The sequence below is a fragment of the Brachyistius frenatus genome, unplaced genomic scaffold (assembly GCF_029030835.1).
Source record: "Brachyistius frenatus isolate BFR_SWC_R1_liver_20210118 unplaced genomic scaffold, ASM2903083v1 Contig_287, whole genome shotgun sequence".
Taxonomy (NCBI): Eukaryota; Metazoa; Chordata; class Actinopteri; family Embiotocidae; genus Brachyistius; species Brachyistius frenatus.
In genome coordinates, this window is record NW_027210886.1 from 75,008 (window position 1) to 99,287 (window position 24,280).

The 24,280-nt window shown below is 41.2% G+C and overlaps 1 protein-coding gene across 1 annotated transcript in view; it reads right to left on the minus strand.

The window, feature by feature from the left end:
• The window catches only part of LOC138635047 (uncharacterized), a 99,722-nt gene that overhangs the window by 45,280 nt on the left and 30,162 nt on the right, over positions 1-24,280 (minus strand). Inside the window, exon 8 of the mRNA XM_069722354.1 lies at positions 20,468-20,591. Coding sequence (XP_069578455.1) covers positions 20,468-20,591 — 124 coding nt within the window. The remainder of the gene's footprint in view (positions 1-20,467; positions 20,592-24,280) is intronic.

Genomic DNA, 24,280 nt, shown 5'->3' on the forward strand with positions numbered 1-24,280 from the left:
TCCACTGGAGGGAGCAGTGGAGATTTGTATTGAACCACTCAGCTTCCACTTAGTCAGAAATCTATGCAATATTTAGGGAGGTGTGTGTGTGTGTGTGTGTGTGTGTGTGTGTGTGTGTGTGTGTGTGTGTGTGTGTGTGTGTGTGTGTGTGTGTGTGTGTGTGTGTGTGTGTGTGTGTGTGTGTGTGTGTGTGTGTGTGTGTGTGTGTGTGTGTGTGTCCAAAAACAGAGCACGGAGTAACCTTTGTTGTGGTCTCTTTCCTAAAGATTAAAACAAAACTTTTCACAGTGCAGGTGGAGATGGAGGTGAAGGAGGACGAGATGAGAAAGGAGAGGAGGGAATGAACAATATGCTAGCACGGCAAAAGAGAAAAATATCATGAGGAAGAGGAAGGATAATCCAGGAAGAAAAGAGAAAGAAGAGGACAAGGACAACTGGCGTGACGAGAGGCAATTATGAGGAGGAGAGAAGTGTTGAGGAAGAGGATGGGATGATTGGTTTTAATGACATCAAAATAAAAGTCCTGTTTGCAGCTAATGCTCTTGAGATGAAGGGAAACCTCAGAGAGGGTTCTTTAAAAATCTTTGAGAAATTGTCTCATCATCTCACGGTGGGCAGGTTTCATTAGGGCCAGGACGAAGAACAGTGCACGTACACACACACGCACACACACTCCATCGTCCTCCTCTCAGTGATCTGACCGCCCTGCTTTATTCCCTGCTGTCATGGCAGCCGGCAGCATTAAAGGTTTAATGACAACTTTATTAAAGGTGAGTGTCTAGAATCTTAACCAATTACAAAGCCTCAATAAATGTCACGCTAATTATTCCCGGAAAGCCGTGAAATTGCAGTTGATTCTCCGTGAATAATCTACCGTCCAACACCATTCCACAGCTCGGTGCATGACATCCATTTAACAGTGTGTGTGTGTGTGTGTGTGTGTGTGTGTGTGTGTGTGTGTGTGTGCGTGCGTGTGTGTGTGTGTGTGTGTGTGTGTGTGCGTGCATGCGTGTGTGCGTGCGTGCGTGTGTGTGTGTGTGTGAGTGCGTGTGTGTGTGTGTGTAACAGTGCAGTATTTCTATGTGTGCTTGATGTAATGGCTAAAATCACATTCAGGCCTATTTCACAATGACTTAATCGAGCTCTTATCGGGGTGTATAAACTTAATTTGGCTCCCTGTTATTTTACTTAGCTGCAGGTTTTGTGTGAAGCAATCAGTCAGATGTCAGACCTGAAGGAGCTGCTGGAGCTGCACATCGATTCACATGAAATTACTGAGGAAGAGGGGTGCGGGTGGGGCGGGGGGTAAAGAGGAGAGGAGAGGAGAGGAGAGGAGAGGAGAGGAGAGGAGAGGAGAGGAGAGGAGAGGAGAGGAGAGGAGAGGAGAGGAGAGGAGAGGAGAGGAGAGGAGAGGAGAGGAGAGGAGAGGACGAGGATGAGGAGAGGATGAGGATGAAGAGAGGATGAGGAGAGGATGAGGATGAAGAGAGGATGGGGATGAGGAGAGGAAAGAATAAAGAGGAGAGGGGAGAGGAGAAGATGAAGAGAAGAGAAGATGAAGAGAAGAGAAGAGAAGAGAAGAAGAGAAGAGAAGAGAAGAGAAGAGAAGAGAAGAGAAGAGAAGAGAAGAGACATCTGACCTTTAACTAGCCCTTTATTTTGTCAAATTCTTCAATCACAACAAAAAAGGAACATGAAATGTTGACCCAACAAGAAGTTGGTCAAACAAATAGACCTGCACCGTGTTGCAGTATCTGGTACCAGAAATAAAAACACTGCTCTCAAATGTGCATCCTAAACCACAGAGTCACCGCTGGAACAACATGCAGAGCGGAGCCAGTCTGGGACAGCTGGGCCAAAGAAGTTAGAGGGTTTCCCCGGCCCGTCAGAACACATGATGACTTTCAGATCGATGGTCTATACGTGCCACATGTCTGTTTGTAGCCACAGCCCCATGCACCGCTCTCTACTGGAGATCTGCATTGCGTTTCTCTATTGGAGGTTTATACAGGGACCTGCAGCTGCTTCTGGGAGATAAACCTGGTGCCAACACAGAACCATCTCGACTCCCGGACACCGGTCAGTGATGCTCGGTGGATGACCTTCATTGTCACTGCATCCAGTGTCACTGTTGTTGCTTTGGAGAGGTCTGGTAGCTCTGGTGATTGAAAGAGAGTAGAGCCTCCTCTTCCTGGTCCTGTCCCTCAACTGCTGCACACATGGACAATGACGGAAAAGCAGGTGATGTGACCGGTTGAGCTCTTCCAGACTCAGCTCCCAACACCATCCTAAAAAGACCAGGAGGACCGTTCTTTATTTCTTCCAACAGTTGAAGAAGACACATTGATTTAATCCCGGTGTGGTGGTGGGGTGTGGTTAGCTCAGATGCAGGGGGTAGAGAGTGGGAGGAGTGGTTCAGGGAACGGTGCCGGGCAGGTGTAATGAGCACAGCTGAGCCGAATACGAACTGATGAGCACAGCTGAGCTGGATGTGAACTGATGAGCTCTCCCCTAATAAAGGGGAGCAGGGAGAAAGAGGACGAAGAGGAGCGGTTGCACAAAGACATTGGATTTGTGTATGGACAGGGCCAATAAAGGCATTTTACACCCGAACGTACGACTGAGCATGTCATCTGTGTCCAGGAGAGACCCCGGTAGCACCAACCTTGCTACAGTGGCTATCTGCTGCTTGTGGAGGACCTCGGGATTTCCCACAAAGCTACGTCAGCCTGCCGCTTGCTGTAGAGGACCTCAGGATTCCCCCAGCGAAGCTACACCCACCAAGCTATGTCAGCCTGCCGCTCGCTGTGGTGGACCTCGGGATTCCCCAGCGAAGCCACACCCCCACTGCGTAGCAGAGGAGCCAACTTCCAGCTCTGATCAGAATAGCGCATCGAACTCCAGAGACTGGTTCGTGTCGGCGATCACAGCTGTCCACGTTGTGGACAGAGTTTATCCTCATTGCCGGAGAGGAGAGCAGAGCAGAGGAAGAGGAGTTTTCTTCCCGCTGTTGGACTCAGACATTTGGTGTGTATCCTGTTTGTTATCTCTGCCTAGGAGAAATAAAGGACTTGGTTCACAAGAGATTCCACTGTTGTGTCTGCATTTGGACTGGACAGAAGGGAGGCTGATGAGGTTCTCCTGCATTCCTGTCCTCTGGAGCATGTGGGGTGCAGTTCCAGTCTCCTCCAACCACCACTATGGAGTTGTTGTTAGTTTATTGTTACATTTTTTAAATAAAGCTATTCTGTCAGCACCAGAATTGGGAGTGTATATATTTATAAAGACAAAAGGTGTCTTTTTGATGGTTGCTTCTATTACCTGAAACCTGCCCTGCTCTACTTCACCAGTTGCAACATTTGTCAAAATGAGGCAATGTGAGAACAGGATCGCCACACCTGCACTGAGGTTGGTGCCATAACTGAGGAACACCTGTCCTCCCCATTCTGTCTCATTGTCTACTGAACTGTGTGTCAACACTGCTCTCTTGTCCCTATTCCTGCCTCCATTGATGTTTAGAGTCCCAATTTTAAGAGCTTCCGTGTAGAGTAGAGATTAGAAAGAGGACAGTAAAGCCAGAGAAGAGGACCACCCTTAGTCACCCATCTTTATTTAGCCTTTAGAGGAGACTTTCCCCACTTTTCTTTCCTCATTTTCTTCAGTATTTTTTTTGAGGCAAAACCTTTTTTTGTTTGTTTAACTGTTCGTAGCCAACCTGTCTTCTGATTTTTAGTACAGAATTTATGCATTTTTTGACATCTGGAAAGAAATCAGTAATTTTGACAGACTGTCTACCAAAAATGTCCTGTACAGAGTATGGCTGCCTGTCATCTTGAGATATGATGTCAGAAAACTGAAGACATGAACTTATCCTCCAACATGACTTCTTCAGTCTCACCTGTTATAATTTTCAACCTTCCTTCCAGTGTTTTTTCATCCTCACTACCTTCATTACCTACCAGACTGTCCCTCAGTGTTTTCCAAACTCGTGTCTCTCACACTGCTCTCAGTACTTATTATTAGGAGGGTCAGACTGTTTGGCTGCTGCTGCCAGCGTCTCCCGTACTGTGCTGCTCTTTGGCAGCCTGATATTTGCAGACACCCGCAGCTTGCTGCTCACCGGGAGCCGGCCGCTCACTGGCAGCCGTCCGCTCACCTTCACCGCTACCGGCAGCCCGCTCACCTGTCCCGCTAGAGAACTTACGGAAACGGGCCAGTTCTTTTTCCAGCAGGGGATGAAAAGGGTCATGCCTGACATGGTGATCCATGTTGATGGTATGAACAGCGGTGAGACGGCTACAAACAGGTCGTCCAACACCAAAACCCTCTCGACCAACAGGTGGACTAAATGTTCCTCTCAGATAAAGGCCATAATGGCCTTATTCATCCGAGAGCCATATGTGATGTTATCATTGCCGACCTGTTCTCCTACGGCCAGGAGAACCTGTTCCACAGTGGACCCCTCGGTCCACTGTCATTACTTGGACCCCGTGTTTGATAGACGGGGTAGGCGAACCCTGCCCAGGGAGGGATGCCATGACACAGAAAAAAGCTTACTAATAACCAACTCTTGTTCGCTTACTCTACAGATGAGTTAAACTCCTCTTATCTTCTTACAGAGTACAAGATGAAAGATTTTAAGTCTGAAAAAAGACCAAAGTCACTCACTCCACACACTTCATTGCTGCTCACAGACACACACATGCCCAAACTCCCAGAATGCAGTGCAAGGAGAGGAGAGGAGAGGAGGATAAAGGATAAGGATCTTTCTCCAGCTGTTTTAGGAAACTACAGACCAATTTCCAACCTGCCGTTTATTTTTAAAATCCTTGAAAAAGTTGTTGCAAATCAACTTTGTGATCATTTATAAATGAAATGGTCTGTTTGAAGATGTTCAGTCAGGCTTTAGAGTTCATCATAGAACAGACACAGCACTGGTGAACGTTACGAACCATATTCTAATAGCCTCAGACAATGGACTCGTCTCTGTACTTGTTCTTCTAGACCTCAGCGCTGCTTTTGATACGATTGATCATACGATCTTATTACAGAGATTAGAAGATGTTGCGACGATCAAAGGAACTGCATTAGACTGGTTCAAATCGTACTTATCAGATAGATTTCAGTTTGTTCATGTAAACAATGAGTCTTCCATAAAAACAACAGTTAGCTATGGAGTTCCACAAGGCTCAGTGTTAGGCCCAATACTTTCACTTTGTCCATGCTTCCATTAGGAGATATCTTCAGGAAGTACTGCATCAACTTCCATTGTTATGCAAATGACACTCAGCTATATCTTTCTATAAAACCAGATGAAACAAATCAGCTAGTAACACTTGAAGCCTGTCTGAAAGACATAAAGCCCTGGATGACCAAAAATGTCCTTCTTCTAAATTCAGACAAAATGGAAGTTATTGTACTTGGTCTTAAAAACCTCAGAAACTCTTTCTGTAATCACTTAGTTACTCTAGATGATGTTGTCTTGGCCTCCAGCAAAACTGAGGAACCTTGGAGCCATATTTGATGAGGATTTGTCCTTTAGCCACCATATAAAGTAAATCTCCAGGACCGCCTTCTTTTATCTACGTAATATTCATAAAATGAGGAAAATCCTTCCTCAGCGTGATGCAGAAAAAAAAGTTAATGCTTTTGTTACTTCTAGGCTAGATTATTATAATTCCTTATTAGGATGTCCAAATTACTCATTAAAAACCTGCAGTTGATCCAAAATGCTGCAGCAAGAGTACAGACAGGAGCAAGAGATGTGATATTTCTCCTGTTTTAGCTTCTCTTCACTGGCTTCCTGTTAAATCAAGAAGATAATTTAAAATTCTCTTGCTGACTTACAAATGACCAGGCTCCATCATATCTTGGGCGGCACGGTGGTGCAGTGGTTAGCACTGTCATCTCACAGCAAAAAAGGTTCCGGGTTCGAATCCGGTCCTGGGCCTTTCTGTGGGGAGTTTGCATGTTCTCCCTGTGCTTGCGTGGGTTCTCTCCGGGTTCTCTGGCTTCCTCCCATCATCCAAAAACATGCACCTCAGGTCAGGTTACCTGGAGCCGTGCTAGTGGCAGCCTGCTGCAGCAGCTCCCCCCTGAGAGCCCCCCTGCTGTAGTGAAGAAATTTCCCCTCGGGGATTAATAAAGTGTATCAAATCAAAAATCAAAATCAAATCTTAGAGATCTTATAGAACCACATCATCCTGACGGATCTTATAGAACCACATTGTCCTGACAGATCTTATAGAACCACATCGTCCTGACAGAGATCTTCTCTCTCAGCTTGCTTGTGGTTCCCAGAGTTTCCAGAAGTAGAATGTGAGGCGGAGCTTCAGTTTTCAGGCTCCTCCCCTGTGGAACCAGCTCCCAGTTTGTGTTTGAGGGGCACAAACCCTCTCTAGCTTTAAGATTAGACTCAAAACTTTTCTTTTTGATAAAGCTTATAGTTAGAGCTGCTCAGGTGAACTCCTCCTGCAGTTCAGCTGTTATAGGCCGAGGTTGCTGGGGGACCTCGTTACGCACTGAGCTTCTTTTCTCTCTTTCACTCTCAAATATACTCTCCCATAGTTTCTACTTATTGTCTGTTGCCTCTTCATTCAGTTCCCTCGCTAGTGTAGTTTCTGTTCTTTCTTTTGCAGATGTCCAGTCATAGAGCTGCTCTGCGACTGTCGGCCCCACCAACAGTTAATGTCTTGTATATCTATGTTGTCCTTTTCTCTCTTAATTTAATTTAATTTAATTTAATTTAATTTTATTTTATTTTATTTATATAATGCCAAATTACAACAGAGGTTATTTCTCTCTCTGCTCTCCCCTCTCCCCAACCAGTCGAGGCAGATGCTCCGCCCACCTCTGATCCTGGTTCTGTCGGAGGTTTCTTCCTGTTCAGAGGGAGTTTTTTCTTCACTCTGTTGGAGGGTTTTCTCCCTTAAAGAGGAGTTTTTCCCTCCTAGTTTATGTGGGAATTGTTGAATTTTTAGGTTTCGCTGGATAATGTTGTAAAGTTCTGCTGGAAGGACTATAATGTGTTAAGTGCCATGAAATAACCTGTCTTGTGATTTGGCCCAATACAAATACAATTGAATTGAGAGGATAAAGAGGAGAGGAGGAGAGGAAAGGAGAGGAGAGGAGAGGAGAAAGAAGAGGAGGAGGAGGAGGAGGTGTGCAGTGAGTTTAAATGCAAACATTTGCAACCTAGAAAAAAACACAAAGTACCACAGCGGGAACCTTAATTATTTTGCAAGTGCTTGACCACAAACCATAAAGTGTTGGACTGAAAAACTATTTCATTTTCTAGGGACCCTGATTGTTGGTATAAAACTTAATTTCAATCGATAGACACTTTAGCCTGGACTGACACATCAACTGACAGACCAACATTACACCCACACACACAAACTACACATCACCCTCAGGCATGAACAACTGACTAATGACCACACACTCCCCAAAGGAGCCTCTAGAGTGACGACAACTGTTTGAAATATACAGAGATGTAAAGGTCCACTGTTAATGTTCCTGAAGAGAACAAAGTGTGTCAGCTGTGAGGTTGTTCACGCTGGCCTTTGTCTCAGCAGAATCAATCTTAATCAACACGTCGGCCCCGCAGGACTGCAGGACTGCTTACATATCCCCCACTCTGTCGCCACAGACCTCAGACCAAATCTGATTTACATCCTGCTCAGTCAACTTCAGAAGTTGTTTACTACCAAGGTTTTACATTGACTTTTCATAAATTTGACTTAAAAAGACCCAGATGCAAAGAGAAAGTGTTTCTTTTTTTGCTGTGGAGGAAAATTCTCCCTGAGGCCAGTGTTTCCAAATTGGAATAAATTATGGATGGCTTTATTTAGGATTATGCTCCTGTGAAGGAAGGCAATTGAAGAGACTCCAGCACTGATTTTGTGTCAAGAATGTTCGGAAATCCTGGTAAATGCTGCACAAGCTATTTCCATAAAATGTCTGACTTCAAAAACACGAAGGAGAAGTTCATCTTCAACCTCTGAAAGAGTCCAAAACCAACAACAAAAAAATAAGTAATGTGTAAAGTAGTAAAAAAGGGATCAATAAATTACAGCACTCCAACCACAAGATCACAATCTACCCTCTGGACCATGGCACTAAACGATAGCAGTGATTGGTCACATTATTCATTATTTTCTGTTTCATGTGAATAATTGCTTTAGAATTCCCATCCTCACCTCCAACCAGGGAACCCAGGGTTCATACACCAGGGTTCATACACCCTTCCACTCTGAACAAAAAACTTGGAATTTCTAGCAACAAAGACAAATGAGAGTAGGGACGAGGCATGAATTTTGAATAGTCGTTAGAATCTACAAAATCACAAAATGGTCAGAAAGTTTTGTGTGGAACTCCTTCAAATCATAAATAATGAAATAATGATGAGGTGTGGTAAAGCTAGCATACAAGCCTTCCACTGCTAAGCACTCTTCATTACAGTGAAGCACCGATCTCTGTACATGCATGTGTGTGTGTAGACAGTAGGAGGGGGGATATTCGATTAAATATCAATTAAAAATCAAATAGTTCAGTGCGAATTTTCAAATAGTATTTTTGCTTGAAGTAGCTGAAGGTGTGTTCTTCTTCTTTTAGCCAGAAGCTCCTCCCCTCTTGCAATGCAATGGTCACATGACAGATAAATACAGAAGGAGTGGACAATTTTTTTCAACAAAACGTTTTCTGTTTAACAAAAAATAGCTGAGTATGAGAGCTGGCATATTTTTCAAGAATCAGGTGCTACTTAAATGTGTTCATTTATGATCAAGTCCTATGTAAATATAAAATGTATGGTCAAATAAGATAAAAAAATTATAAAGCTCTAAAGCCACTGGCGGCAAACAAGCGAACAGATGGTGTGGTGGAGTGGTGCCTCCACTCAGCAACCAGTTGGAAATGTCCCCTCTTTCACATGTCCCTCATGTAACAGAACTTCTTGGAGAAAACGAAGAAATTCAGGCCCTCTTTTTTCGTCTGGTCCTTGCACCCTAAGTTGGGTTTCAGCAGTTGCTGTTTGTAGTGATGTAAAATGTGTCAGGTGAGAAGTAAAAAATGAGGTTCCTTCAGATTTCCCTGCGTAGTCATCGCTACTAAAGTCCACGTTATAAGTTCTGTTATGTGAGAGTCGATGACATGTGAGAGAGGGGAGATGTGGAATCTAGAAATTTCCACGACATCAGCTGGTTGTTAATGAAGTATACAGGAAAAAAAACCGAAATCAAATAAATGTATTTTATTTATTTTCTATTATGTTTAAATGTTCCTTTACATCTGTTTATATGTGAAACACTGCATGTCATTTTCTTGCCGTAAATCCCTTTGAGCTGCATTTCTTGTATGAAAGGTGTTATATGAATAAAGATGATTATTTAATATTTAATGGGAGCAGCCTTCTGTGCACTTACACAGTTTCTCAAGGTACTTGTAATTTTTTTGTTTTTACATTTATGTGTGTTGTGCTTTTAAATTGAGATGTTTTATTTCCCAATAAATAACTCTATTTCAGATATCCAGAATGTATATTATGGAACTGAAAAAGAATTACATTCTTTTAATTTAACTGTAAAACAAACAACCTCACATACTCACTTTCTTTTGCTAATCACTTCTACAATTTTTTTTGGAATACCAAGTTTTCTCCACTTCCAGTTGACATCTTTTTCCTGAGACATTAAAGCCTGTAGATGTTAGAACACACAGAGGAACAAGGCTGTAAATCAGTGTGAGAGGAGGAACATCCCCTCTTCTTTAATGGAAAATGTATTTCTGTCACAGCTGCCTGAATACATATATTGTAAGTGGCTGTTTTGGGAAGTGGAGTCAGTGTTAGTATTCATACAACCAGCAGTATGTGTCAGCGCTAACATGATTTTGTGTGAATTTAAGACTGGAATTAAAGAAGTTTTTAAAAATGATGAGAATATGGTGATAAATCATTGTGAAGCCTGACATCAGTTTGGTGAAGAGCAGATTGTATATCTGCCCCTCTCTGTAGAACAAAGCGCTACATGTGAGCTTCTGGTTCTGGTTTACCTCTGTGAAGCCAGTTCTGCTATTAAAGACCTATAATCACAACAATAAAGACACAAAATCAACGTTATTCCAGCAGTGCAGAACTGTAGAAACCAAAGGTAACACTTGCTCGGAGCCCTGATAAGTAGAACAAGTAATAAAGCCTGTCATCACCTTCTTTTGTACTTGTGTCTATAGAAATGGGAGAATAAGACTGATTAGCCAGGTGATGAAGGGATCCACCAGCTCTGAAATGCAAGAGGAAAGTTCAGTTAAGACGCAAAAAGTTAGAGAGTTACACAAAGAAGATATGTAGTATAATAAATTGATGGACTCGAGGGGCCGTGCAGTCCGACACGCTCAGCTCTCCATCTTTAAATAGAACATGTACAGGAGAAACTAGCTGGTGAAAGTTCTCCTTGAAGTTTGCCCCGGGAGATTTCTTACAACCAACAACCACAAAGTGTGTGCTTGATGTACACACAACTACAACACAACTCCTTAACAGAGAGGACAATGTAGGGTTGTTGGATACCCGTGCATCATGCATCATTGTTTCCATTAATTAATCTGTGTTGATTAGGAACAACAATATTCAGTTCTTCAGCTAACAGAATGAAAACAGCATGGTGTAATCCAGGATTTTTTTGAGTGTTGGGATCACAAATGTTTGATTTTGCGGGGGATTTCGAGAAAGAAAAACATTATTTTATTCTAAGCACTACCTGATTAAGGAATAAATAGGTAGTCAGTCCCTGTGATAATAATCATGCTGCACATCACAGAAATATTTTCATTCTAACCTTCTTATTTATTTATTGAGCTTAGAGAACCATTGGGATAAAAGTTACAAATCCCTCCTAAAAGCTGTGTATCTTTCCAGAACACACAGCCTGTGACTGTAAAATAGAAACAACATCAGCTGTCAAAATAAGAGCTTTAGATGCTGTTTAATTCATGTTCATTCAACACATAGACCTGCTGGATGCACACAAACAAAGTGACGTCTCTGACAACTGGACATGTGTATACAACTAATTTCACATACAGTTATACGTAATCAATTCCTTTGATAATAAGCATTTAATTTGAAATTCTTTCATTGTGAAGGCCAAATGTTTCGTAAAACCCACCAATTCCTGTTTTTCCGCTTGTTTTCAATTTTATTTGATGACAGGAGACGAGGAGAAGCATGCTGATTGTGCATGAGGAGTTATTTGTGTTAATAAAGTGAGTTTTGTTTTAAAATATTTACTTTATGCCATTGATACTTTCAGCACAGATTCTGATGATGAAATTTTTTGCTAATGCACATCAAGGGATGCTTTTGAAGAAAAAAGGGCCACAAAAGACGCTAAAATATTCTTTGAGAAACATTTGATTTATGTCTGTTTCATTGGTTTTGATGCTTTACTGTGGTCCTGCACTGAAGGTCACACTTTACCCGCCCTTTTATTTGCCAAGACATCACTTGTTAAATTCCCCCATCTCCCTTGTGTCTAGGCAGCTCAGGGCCTAGAAACCGCTGTTTTCTTTCTAAGCATACCAAGATAGAAACATTAATATTTCAGCCATAAAGAGAAAAATCACATTTGCTGGGCCATAAATGGCCCGTGCTCCACAATAGTGTGTTTTATTCTGGTGCAGTCGGCCTTGCCTGCCTGGCTCTCTCTCATATTGATGCAGAGTAGAAGGAATGGTTCTCGGTGCCCTGTTCCAGAGCTGAGGCTCTAAATCTCTCTCTCTCTCTCTCTCTCTCTCTCTCTCTCTCTCTCTCTCTCACACACACACACACACACACACACACACACACACACACACACACACACACACACACACACACACACACACACACACACACACACACACACACACACACACACACACACACACACCCTGTTTGTAGCTCCAGGACACATTTCTGTGCGTGCAGATACACTAGAAGGAGTCTCTGTGTATGTCTCCCTCTACAGGCCGTACATGAAACAACAGCGACCTAGAACAGAACAGCAACGAAGCACTTCATGATGAGGTGTCGGGATGATTTTATCTGTTTCCTGTTAAAACTAGGCCTCAGTAATTATTGCCAAATTGAACCACCACCTCTGTGTCACACACTCAGTCGAGGTTAGATTGTGTGTTTGTGTGTGAAAGCACTTATGGTGTTTTAAGGCTGTGTGTGCCATCAATGCAATCTAAAATCAATCTGTCCGATTCTTCCATTGTTCCTCAAGGACAGCCAACCCTTTGGGGAGACATAAAGGTTCCAGTGGCTGCGTCCTGCTCTGGAGGGATGTCATTGATCTCATGTTGGTGTATGGATCACTGCTCTCCAACAGCACAAACATCTATTCATTTAAACCACTGTTTTAAGGCATATGTTAGTGCAAAGATAGTGAAAGATTTTAGATGTTTAAATCCTACTTATAGGAACATTTTAATAAATAGTTCTGATAACAATAACGAACCAACAATATCCGATGGAGGAAGTTTCATAAAACATACTAACAAGATGTAACGTGAAACTAAAGGCTATTCTCCACCAGTTCCGTCTCCGGCTGCCGGAGTGAATCTCTGTCAGTAAAGTGGATGCTTGGTCTCCACCGGCTGCATCGTCTGGCTCACCAGTCCCAGAAGCAGCTCGCCGCGCTGCTCCGCTAAAGAGAGACAGCGAGTCTGTTTCTGACGGAAGCCGCTCGGAGACCGCAGCGATCTGAACAGAGCAGATCGGAGCGGCAGGAAGTCAGTCGGAGAAAAACAGAGAGGATCTGGCCAATTTTCAAAATAAAACACCCATGTTCAAACTCCGGATGGTAAAACGCATCACGACATCAGCATCTACCACCGCAGTCTTTCAATCAGGACCAGAAACACATCCTCCTCCTGCTGCAGACACAGTATGGGAAATAATAGGAGGAATGTTTTTAACGACTGAAACACAGCAACTGTATTAACTTTGTCTGCAGGCTGCAGCACAAAGTAGGAAATGACAACAATGAACAAACAACGGACAAAAAAGAAGCCGTTTAACAACGTTTACCCGCGATAGAAGAACAGAAATCAAGGAAACATGACCACACGAGGAAGGAAGATAAAACACGTCTGACACGCTGCCGCTGGAGATGAAGACGTGAAGAGGACAGAAACAAAATCACGTCTCACGTGACGTGACGGACCGTGTTCAGTGGAATATGAAGGTTTGGGGCCCATTTTCGCACCATCACAAATCCAGGTGCATTTGCATTTTGGTCAAGCAGAAGGGGCATTTTTCCACACTTGTGTTGTGTTTCTATTTAACTAAATGGGCGGAGCAGCGCAGCAGGGGTTTGTAGATAAAGATGCATCTGTGCAGTGCAATTTTGATGTCAACTGTGAAGTGAACTTAGACCTGGTGTGAGCTGGTGGAGGCACAGGCGTAGGTGGAGTGCAGGGCAATTTTCTGTGACTTCAGTGTGCAAAGCCCACATGAACAGACCTATTCAACATCCCACAGACAGGGTTGGTGGAGTTTATACGTATTGAATCCCCTTATATATATAATATATATATATATATAATTCATACAACCTTCAAATTCAGTTAATCATATAGTAAATGAAGCTGACTCTTGTCTATTGAATGTGAATCAGGCAGTTGGCAGACATCATGACAGCGCAGCCAATCTCAGTTATAAAATACGAAGGCACTCATGTTAAGTACAAATGAATTGTAATTGCAATACCCATGAAGGGGTAACGATTTAAAAGCCTTTTCTCCTCATCTGGTTTAATAATCTAACAGCTGTGTCTGACACTGAGTCATTTATGCACTTAAGGTTTGTCTACTTAATTTATGATTGTAAAGTAAATCATTTACACTCAAAGCTCCCGATGCAAGTCGTTTATTATCTCCCAACATAAAGCACTTTTCAAGCACATTGCTCTTTATTAGTGTTGTCAACTCTGTTCTAGCACCAAATTCAGTGTGTTGGATGATATTCTTTGCTCACTTTGACACTAAATGCATTTACCTGATATGCCAACTTCAATGTCCCATAAACTTTGCTTCCGACACTGGGCGGCGGTTCGCATAACACAAGGGGAAAAATCAATTATAACATTAGTTACATCTTCTTAAGCATATTTAAAATAATCAGTCCTCAGAGAACGGCTGTGACACACCTTCTATTTATCTATTCCTCCTTCACTACTGCGTTTCTGTTCACCAAAATAAAAAAAAAACATGCCCTCCCAGCATACAGAACTTAGACCTGCTTTTGTTCTACAATGAACCAAAAATTATCCCTTCAACTTTTTGACTGAAGGAGAATTAGTGAGAACGTTATATGTTTTACAAATATGTTTTATCTGTCAAAAAAGGTCAGAAAAAAAGTAAGCAACTCTTTAACAACCTCATCAACTCATACAGAACACGTACAAGCACTACTGAACAAAAAAACTAAGTTTTACAAATATTTTACAGTTTATTCTGAACTTTTTTAGAAGCTGCAGCAGAGTGGCAACTTGGTTTGAAAAACTGTGAATTAGAGAATAAGCTAAATTTGCTCACCATTCAAGTTTTTGATTCAAGATCTTCTCCAAACCTCTTTGAAGATATGTAATTTGATCTAAACCGCTATTTGTGTCTGAAATGTTTCATTACTTCGATAAAAACTTAAAATGTACAGCTGCTCCTTCACTGAAAAATATATTTTCTGTGACTATTCCTATATTGTTCTCTTCAAAACTTTAATTGCTGGAAACAAAAAAAGAAGCACCTTCTCAGCTGCCTATTGGCTGAACACTCGAATCCTTCTATCAAATATCATTCTTCACATTGATAGTCAAACATTAAAGTCCAAATTATTTTGGAGGCTGATTTTAATTTTCAGTTTTTCAATTTACATTTTTTTTTTTATTTTTTATGATGCCACCTCTTATGTTTCTCCCAAAAGACTCCAAACTGCTGCAGCACGAAACCTACAGCTGACCGTCTTGCTGCTGGCGACATTACAACACTGACATCGATCTCCTCAGGTACTAATCCCACTGCATCAGCTCATCTGCCAATACGTCACTGATTAAGCTGAACTAATGTGGAACATAAAGAGGGCAGACAAAAAAGTCAGAGCTCTGTCCTTGGGGAGGATTCATACATTGGAGGAATTAAGACAAAATGTTTTCAGCGAGGAGAGACGAGACGAAGACGGTACAAAACTGTGTATTTTTGCCAGTTAAGTGGTAATGTTTAAATAAATAACATCCCCTGGTATACACCATAAAATAATTTGTACATGACAGTTTCATAGGAATATCAACACTCAGATAATCAAAAGTTGAGAGATAATCTGCAGCATATTAAATACAGAGACCTTCCTGAAAATCCTGGAGATTTCTGAATCTTTAAACACAAATGTTCAAACATAATTACTTGCATTGCAACAAGATGAGCAGCGTCGTGTCTAAACTTATGCTCTGATGACACGAGATTGGTCACCCTCAGACAACCATGAGCACCGGCTGGGAATATTTTCTGGAAGAACTGTGAAGATAACAGTTTATGAGCGCTGTATATCTGTCATCTGTCTGTATTTGATTATTAACTGATTTCATTTGATTGGTGCTAGTTTGATTATCCGTTCAGTTGTTTGACTGATAAACTGTTTGACCTAATGCTCTGTTGTGACGTGTCCGTGTTGTCGTTATCAGTCATGACTTGTAACCATAGACTGTATATAAAAACAGGACGTGTCATCAGTGACTTCCTGAGGAGCGGTTTTCCAGGGTTAGTCACTGGATAACTAAAAAAATGTGCGGTCCATTTTCAAACAGTAAACAAGGAAATTAGTTATAGAGACCCAAACTGGATGACTGAGAATCAACTTCAAATCAATGCACACAAGACAGAAGGCCTTACCTTCATATTCCTCTATGTTTCAGTCATTAAAAACATTCCTCCTCCTGTTTATTCTATAACTATTTCCCATACTGTGTCTGCAGCAGGAGGAGGATGTGTTTCTGGTCCTGATTGAAAGACTGCGGTGGTAGATGCTGATGTCGTGATGCGTTTTACCATCCGGAGTTTGAACATGGGTGTTTTATTTTGAAAATTGGCCGGATCCTCTCTGTTTTTCTCCGACTGACTTCCTGCTGATCCGATCTGCTCTGTTTAGATCACTGTGGTCTCTGAGCGGCTTCCGTCAGAAACAAACTCGATGTCTCTCTTTAGTGGAGCAGCGCGGCGAGCTGCTTCTGGAACGCTGGTGAGCCAGACCGCGGTACAGCCGTTGGAGACCAAGCATCTGCCTTAATGACGGAGACGGAAACGGTGGAAAATAGCCCTTTATAATCACTCCGTAAAATGTTATTAATCATAATTATTGGTGCTTTTCTTTCGTCTCCTTTAGACGCTCTTTTTAGCTGTTATTGTGCACTATCTTTGAACTGGCCCACGATCTGTGACATTTTTAAGAAACGTTTTTATTCAGACAGGCTTTTGTTTAGCTTGTCTTTATGGCTTATTTTATTTCTCACTTTTCACCTGCTTATTTTTCTACGAGTGTCCACGTCTGTTTGTTAATGTTCTGATTTTAATTGTTATCTTAACGATTGTTGTGATTTTAAGTGTTTCATTTTGCTTGTATGTATATGCTGTTTTGTGGATGTGAAGCACTTTGTGATTTTCCATCTGTGAAAGGTGCTATACAAAACAAAACTTTATCTACTTACTTTTTGTACCAGGCTGTAAGCATGTTTATTTCTGCTAAGTTTCCTATTCAACCACAAACTGGATACAAAAGTGTTCGTAGCTTCCAGCTCTGAAAAATGAGTCCGATGCAGAAGTGTCTTAAACTGCAATACCACCGAGTGCCACTAGAGGTTGGCTCCAAAAAGCCTGCGCCTCCATGGACTCCCATTCAACTTCTCTCATACAAAGTCAATAAAATGTCTCCACCAGTTATCTCGGTGTTGTTAACTAAAGTCACTCCTTCTTATTAGTTTTCTGGAGGTCCATCTGAAAATAATCCCTCATTAATGAGAAAATAAGCTTTGGGGGCATGTCTTTTTGATTGAGAGGTCTGTGGTGCAGTCAGGTTACAGCTATCGGTGGGCGGGACGTAGTATCGTCAGGTTTCCAATCAGATCGTCAGATCCACTGCTGGTTCCTCCCCCAGCTCGTCCAAATATGGTCACTTCCTGCTCCAAGCCGCTCTAAACTAGCATGATGGTGACGGACAGAATCTGGACTGGAGGCTTCATAACGTTCATAAACCAACGATGACCTCACTGATGGGTGATGGTTGCATTTAACATGGGGGTGTTTGGGCATTTTGAGCAGACCTCAAGTGGTCATTCGGGGAACTTCAGATTTTGACAAGCTTTTTTGGTACTTGATCAGACAGTCATTCTACTGCTTTATCTTAAAAGGTTAAAATTTTTGTCTCATGATCAAACAACACAGTGTACACCAACAACATATTTGATCCTGTCCGTATTGGCTGTGAAGTGATCTCAACATGACTCCAATCAAAGAGATGTACATACAGGATTTACATGTCAATATTAAGATGGGCTTGAAAATTACAATTCATGATAAAGTAGACAATATGTGAAAAATGTCACAAAGATGGGGTCTATCGTCAATATCTACTATCTATATTTCCCACAAACACGGAGAAGCTGTTACAGCTCTTTGAGACAGTGTAATCTTGTAGGATGTGGTAGTGTTAAATGGACTCTGGCCCAAAACGAAACATTCCCTTCAAGAGCTCCAACCGAGCTGCCTACATTTCAAGACGTTTCCAAGCGCTGACCTGGAAAAGCCCAGAACCACCACACAGACAGCAGGAGCTCAGTAAGGACTCCAGCTTCTGCACCGAGTGACAGGCAAACGGCACCACCTCCATCCATTCTGCCTGAATGACCTCATACAGACACACCAGCAGTCACGGTGACATCACATTCATCAAAACACAGCTGAAGGATACACACTTTTAGGGAGGAAATAAAAACGCAGGTGGAAAGTATAAAGCATGAAGGTGAGAGAAGAATCCTTTTTTATCTCTAAAAAACAAAAACAAGATTTGGTTTCCACGATTGTTAATCAGTAAATTCTCTGTTATAATTCTCATTGTGGTGGCGTGGTGTGGTTAGCTCAGCTGCAGGAGGTGGAGAGTGGGAGGAGTGGTTCAGGGAACGGTGCCGGGCAGGTGTAATGAGCGCAGCTGAGCCGAATACGAACTGATGAGCACAGCTGAGCTGGATGTGAACTGATGAGCTCTCCCCTAATAAAGGGGAGCAGGGAAAAGGAGGAAAGAGGACGCGGTTGCACGAGTACATTGGTGTAAGGGCCGGGCAAATAAAAGCATTTTACACCTGAACGTACGACTGAGTGTGTCATCTGTGTCCAGGAGAGACCCCGGTAGCACCAACCTTGCTACACTCATTAAAATGAATGAAGGTTAATAATATTTCAAAATACAATGAGACGTACTGTCCCATTTAGGTATTTGATAATATTTAAAAAACCACAGGTCAAAAGGGTGACTTTGCAAATCCCCACATTAATATTAAAATTACTTTTCATTATTATGTACACCTCAAACCGCACTTCATAATAATGTCAAACTGCCTACATTGTCTGTGCTGAATATTATTTCTGTTAGACTATATACTTTCGGAAATATACATGAATTTAACATTATCCAAAACAATCCAATCAGATGGAGGTGCTACATCGGTTCAAGAAGATGGTTCAATTTGTGATAAACATTAAAGTTCCAATATTTGACTTTTTTCAGGCTTTTCGTTTGAATTTTTGAAAAATATATATTTTTAAGTTTTTCAGTAAAAAAAAAAAAAAAAAAAAAAAAAAATTATATAGTTTATATCTCAAGCTTTTCTCTGGAGCCCTACTGAGAACAGGCTTTGTGTCATCTCTTCTAACTGGCAGTGTCTTTTCCGAGTCATTCCACTCAGGCCAACCTCCAGCTGCTAAAACCAGGCCAAAATCACAGGATGCTGTGTTTTTCCACATAAAGGTAGGACAGGCGAGTTTATGACATCACAAACTCACAGAAGTCCAAACAGCGACACACTAAATGTTTAACACTTTCCCAGAATTCTTAGCACCAAGACCTGCTTTATACTGTGATTAAAAAAAGAATTGTGAATCTGGATCAATATTTATTTATTTTTTTATTCACTTTATTAATCGCCGAGGGGAAATGTCTTCACTACAGCAGGGGGGCTCTCAGGGGGGAGCTGCTGCAGCAGGCTGCCACTAGCGCGGCGCCAGGTAACCTGACCTGAGGTGCATGTTTTTGGATGATGGGAGGAAGCCGGAGAACCCGGAGAGAACCCACGCAAGCACAGGGAGAACATGCAAACTCCCCACAGAAAGGCCCAGGACCGGATTTGAACCCAGAACCTTTTTGCTGTGAGGCGACAATGCTAACCACTGCACCACCGTGCCGCCCAATATTATATGGGACCTTTAAAAAAAAGTGATAAATGTTCTGAGTAGCTTTAAGTACAAATGAACCATGTGTCAAAGAAGTTTCATTGAGTCTGTTTTAGTTTCTGGAAACAGGGACGACCAAAAACTTGAGTACAATATCATAATAAAAGCATTTCATTCCAAAATGTTCATTGTGAAGGCCATATTTTCCACAAACTCCGCCACTTCCTGTTTTTCATCTTGTTCCGGTTTCCTCCAATGAACAGTTTGTTCCGCAAACCAATAAAATGTTTTTTGGGGGGGAGCAACGCATTTTTTTGCTCTTTAGTAATATCACAAAACATTTTGTAATTCCTGATTCTTTTTTATAATCATACAATATTATATCTGTCAAAGGCACCCTGGATAGATTGTGGCTTAGGATGTGTCCACTGACAGCATCTTATCGTGTTTATTGGTTTTGTTTTTGGTTTGTATAAAGAGGAACTTTTTATTGTAGCTAAATGATGATAGTTACATATTTTATTCCCTCGTCAGTCTATACATCACATTGGTGCTACATCCATTCATAACATCTGGGCACATCCTATTTAACTTACTGCAGGTCTCTAACAAAGCACTGTAATGTGTAAAATACATAATCTGCATAATAGTTTTATACATATATACACATGCCAAAATGAGCATATATTTTTCACGATTTGTAAATCATCTGCTTCTGTTTTTTTTTTTTTTTTTTTTACCTTTTACACAGCATCCCAACTTGTTCGGTAACAGGGTTGTAAATAAATAAATAAAATAAAAGAAGCCAGTGTGGATTAAATCACTTCCTTCTACATGGTAACTAATCGAAGTAGTTTTCTCAAATAATACTTTATTAAAAGTGCTAAAAGATCATTCTGAAAACGACTCAAGTCCTCATCATGGATGTAGACTAGTTCCCCAGGATAATGCTCTCAGAGAAATATTAAGACAGTAAATGGAGAATAACCGTTACCGTGACGATGAGCAGGATCCCTTTCAGGAGGGTGAGCAGCGACGTGATTGGCTGAATCAGTGTGTGGGCAAGTAAGATCGCCAGAGTCAGAGTCCAGGTGAAGGCTGGGATCACATAGACGTGCCTGTCGAGAAAACAATCCCACTTTCATGTTAATTTTTATGTTTCATGACAGGAGGAAGTAGCACAGTGTTTTCCACATGAAGAGAATCTTTTAAATTACTTTTTTTTCTTTGCTCAACTTCCCTGTGACCTGCCAACTCCGCATGTACAGCCTGCAGACATTTCTTCACAGCTCGAATACACACAAGCAGTCATGATCAAGATGGGACAAAAATTCCATCTGATACCTGTGGTCCAGAACACAGCCAGCTACCAAAACAAACACCGTTGTGCTGATCCATTGACGGAGACAACAGCTGGATGTGCTCCAGCTCAAATCCCTGCTGCAGAGTTTGAACACGGTCAACAACCTGCTCATGTTCATGCATTCTCTCAAGTAAAGAAGTAACCAACCCAACGTCGTGGACTGAAGCAGCTGTGATGCCTTGCACATATATAAAATATGATTTGCATATGAAATAAGCCATTTATAAAAGTTCTGTGTTTGTGAATGGAAGCTTCATACTTCCACTGAAGACAAACAGTGTATTCTTGACATCATTAGATTTATCAAACAGTTCATTTGCAGATTAATATTTAACATATGATAAGGTGTAATATTTCTGAAGAGACTTTTTTTTACACTGAATAAATCTGTAAAAACCTCCACAGCTAAAAGTTGCTGTAAAGGATAAAGAATCAAGACATTTCCTGTTCCTGACAGCAGAATACAGCAAATCTGTTTCTCCTGATCCTAAAATGTTGTACGAGTGCTCGGCTGTGTTCTCATTCAGGTGGGATTGATTGTGGAGCACAACACAACACATGTTTCTTATTTTTAGCAGGAGAACAACAGAAAACTCAACAATAAAAAAAAAAAGAGATGGAATATTTCTGCATTTGTTTTGTTTCCTTCACCATGAAAAATACATTCCTGTTGAAGCATTTAGCCAAACACACACACACGCACACGCATACACATGCACAATTATTTTTTTTTTAAGCTGAGTAAACTTTACGAGGTGGAAAATAAATATTGGCAAATGTTAGTTTGGTTGAGAAGAAATGTAGAAATTAAAACAACACAACAGAACAAGACTTTAAACCCATTTACAGCCATGAAATAACAACGTATAACACAAGCCTCTTTAGACACAGTTGTTGGGTATTTATGTCCTTCACAGCCATCACACCATCAGTTTCTCCAAGGCTTTTCTAATTTGGATTTAAACTGACTATCAGTAATAATAACTTCAGCAAATTGATATTTTCATATAAATTGAAATACCTAAAATATCTAGTTCCATTAAAATGAGATAAAAATTAGGTCATTATGGTAACTTTTAATTATCAAGAGCAAGATTATTTAATTCATCAGTTGTAGAGACGAGGGTGTGCTCGTAGTCATTGAACACGAGATTTAACTGATAATTAATGGTAAAAGGTGCTCTTTCAGTCCTCTTATGATTAAAGCAATATAGAAAAATGACGTCTTTTTTGTTAACGTAAGATTAAAACACAATAATCTGTCCATTGAGCTGCAAGTAAAGCTCAGTCCTGCAGAGCTCAGTGGGTTTGAGTGCAGGACGCCCACCATCCCGCAGCACCGACACCGAGAGGAGTTTTTACAGTAACCTATTGATTTGTGCCCCTGGGGAGGAGGAAGACGTTGGTTCATCCAGGGGAGGCTTCCCAGTGTTTTTTCACTCCAGTAACCTTCCCGCTCACACAACACATCGCAACATCCCCCCTGGAGCCAAACTAGTCGATAATGACATGGCCAGGCATGCCGACAGAGCGGCCAGAGTGTGAATAATATTATTTGCATTAAACTTTTACTGGGGTGTGACAAAATAAATTAGCCCTGTTAACAGATAAAAGTAATTATAGGCTGGGGAGAGGGAGAGAGGGTGGGAGGGAGAGATGGGGGGTAATATTGTTGCTTCAAGTTTACTTTAAAAACAGTTGCAGTTTTAGCTTTTACTCTCCACTGTATTACCTTTATGACTACTACTATTGAAAGAGCACCTTTTACCATTAATTATCAGTTAAATCTCATGTGTTCAATGACTACGAGCACACCCTCGTCTCTACAACTGATGAATTAAATAATCTTGCTCTTGATAATTACAGTGGATTTAAGGTAATTTCATTACCTTGACTTTTAAGATCATATCCTGATCATTATATTGAATTTAATAATTATTGTATAAGATTGTCTTTATGATGGCCTTTATATCAAGGGAAAAAATATTCCTATGAAATTATGGTTTTCCATGTATCTCACTATAAAATATTGTCAATATATCTTCTTCAAATCTATATATATTTTTCAAAAACGCTTTGTCATATAGAGAGATAACAGGTATCGTCAGAATGGGTACGTTGTATGTTGTGAAGCGAACAGGACTTTACTATGTATTTAATCAAGAGTAGCGCGGAAAGAGATGGACGTAGCTTTTCATGCAGATTGTAACAATGATGCAACTTTAAATTAAATTTTCTGCAGCGCTGCATCTCTCTGTGATGGACAACCGCTGCTTTATTCAACTGAGAACAAAGGGTGGGAATTTGGACGCCATTGGCGTCCATCAGGTTCTAATGGTCACTGAAGTTCTCGTCTGACAAAGCAGACTTTAAACTTCTCCACAGCTTCCACACCATTATGTCACATCAGATAGATTCACCACAAGTAGGAAAATAAGACTTTGTGGTTTAAAAAGCAGTCAGTCACTAGTCTGGAGAGATTTATTGACCACGACGGTCTCCTCAGCCTGAGGGCTTCTCTGCAGTGCATTGACCCTCCAACTTTGACCAACTGAGCTTAGCAGGCCAGATAAGAACACACAACAGGTAAACAGGTAAAATGTTTCCCGAACACATGCTGCAGGAGAAAAACTGTTGAATGTCAGAAGAGTGCAGGGAGCAGCAGAGTTGTAGGCTGCTCACTTCACACGAAGACAACAAGACTGAGAGGAGGAGCTGCTGCTGGTCAGCTTGGATGTGTCCAAGCTTGGATGTGTCCAAGCTGACCAGCAGCAGCTCGGGGGGAGGACAGTGGCAATGTCTCCTGTTCTTATCTACCCATCCATTAAAATAAATAAAAGATGTAAGTATTTTAGTATCGTTTCAACTCGGAACATTTCAAGTTTTACTACTTCAAAGATAAATTGATGTTTCTGTATAAATCTGTGGTCAAATAACTTAAAAGAACCTATTTTTAAACACATTTGTTGTGAACAGTTTCTCAGTTTTTGGGCAGATCCTAAAGTGTGAATAACAAATCCAGTACAGCATCATAGTCAAACTGGAACACTTCATAATCAGTCTCCACTGTATTTCAATGGAAATGTTTACAGACAACAAACTGGAAACCAGAGCAGCCCAATATAGGGCACGTAGGCCCCGTTTAACCCCACACCTTCTATTTCTGTATAATCCTAATGGTAATGACTATGAAGCATACATTTTGTGAAGCTAAAAAGTCATCAATATGAGTTTTACATCAACGCACAGCATATAGAAGTGTTAATCTTCCCTGTTAAATTACTTTGGCCCTCGTGTTATCCACAAAGAACGATGGTATTTTCTCTCCTGCTGATGCTCATGTGCTGTTACTCCAACGTCTTCAGTCAAGAGACAAAAGAAATTTGAATAAATTGGCAAAACAACGAGTTTTTGAAAATATTCTTTGGACAATAATACAGTAAA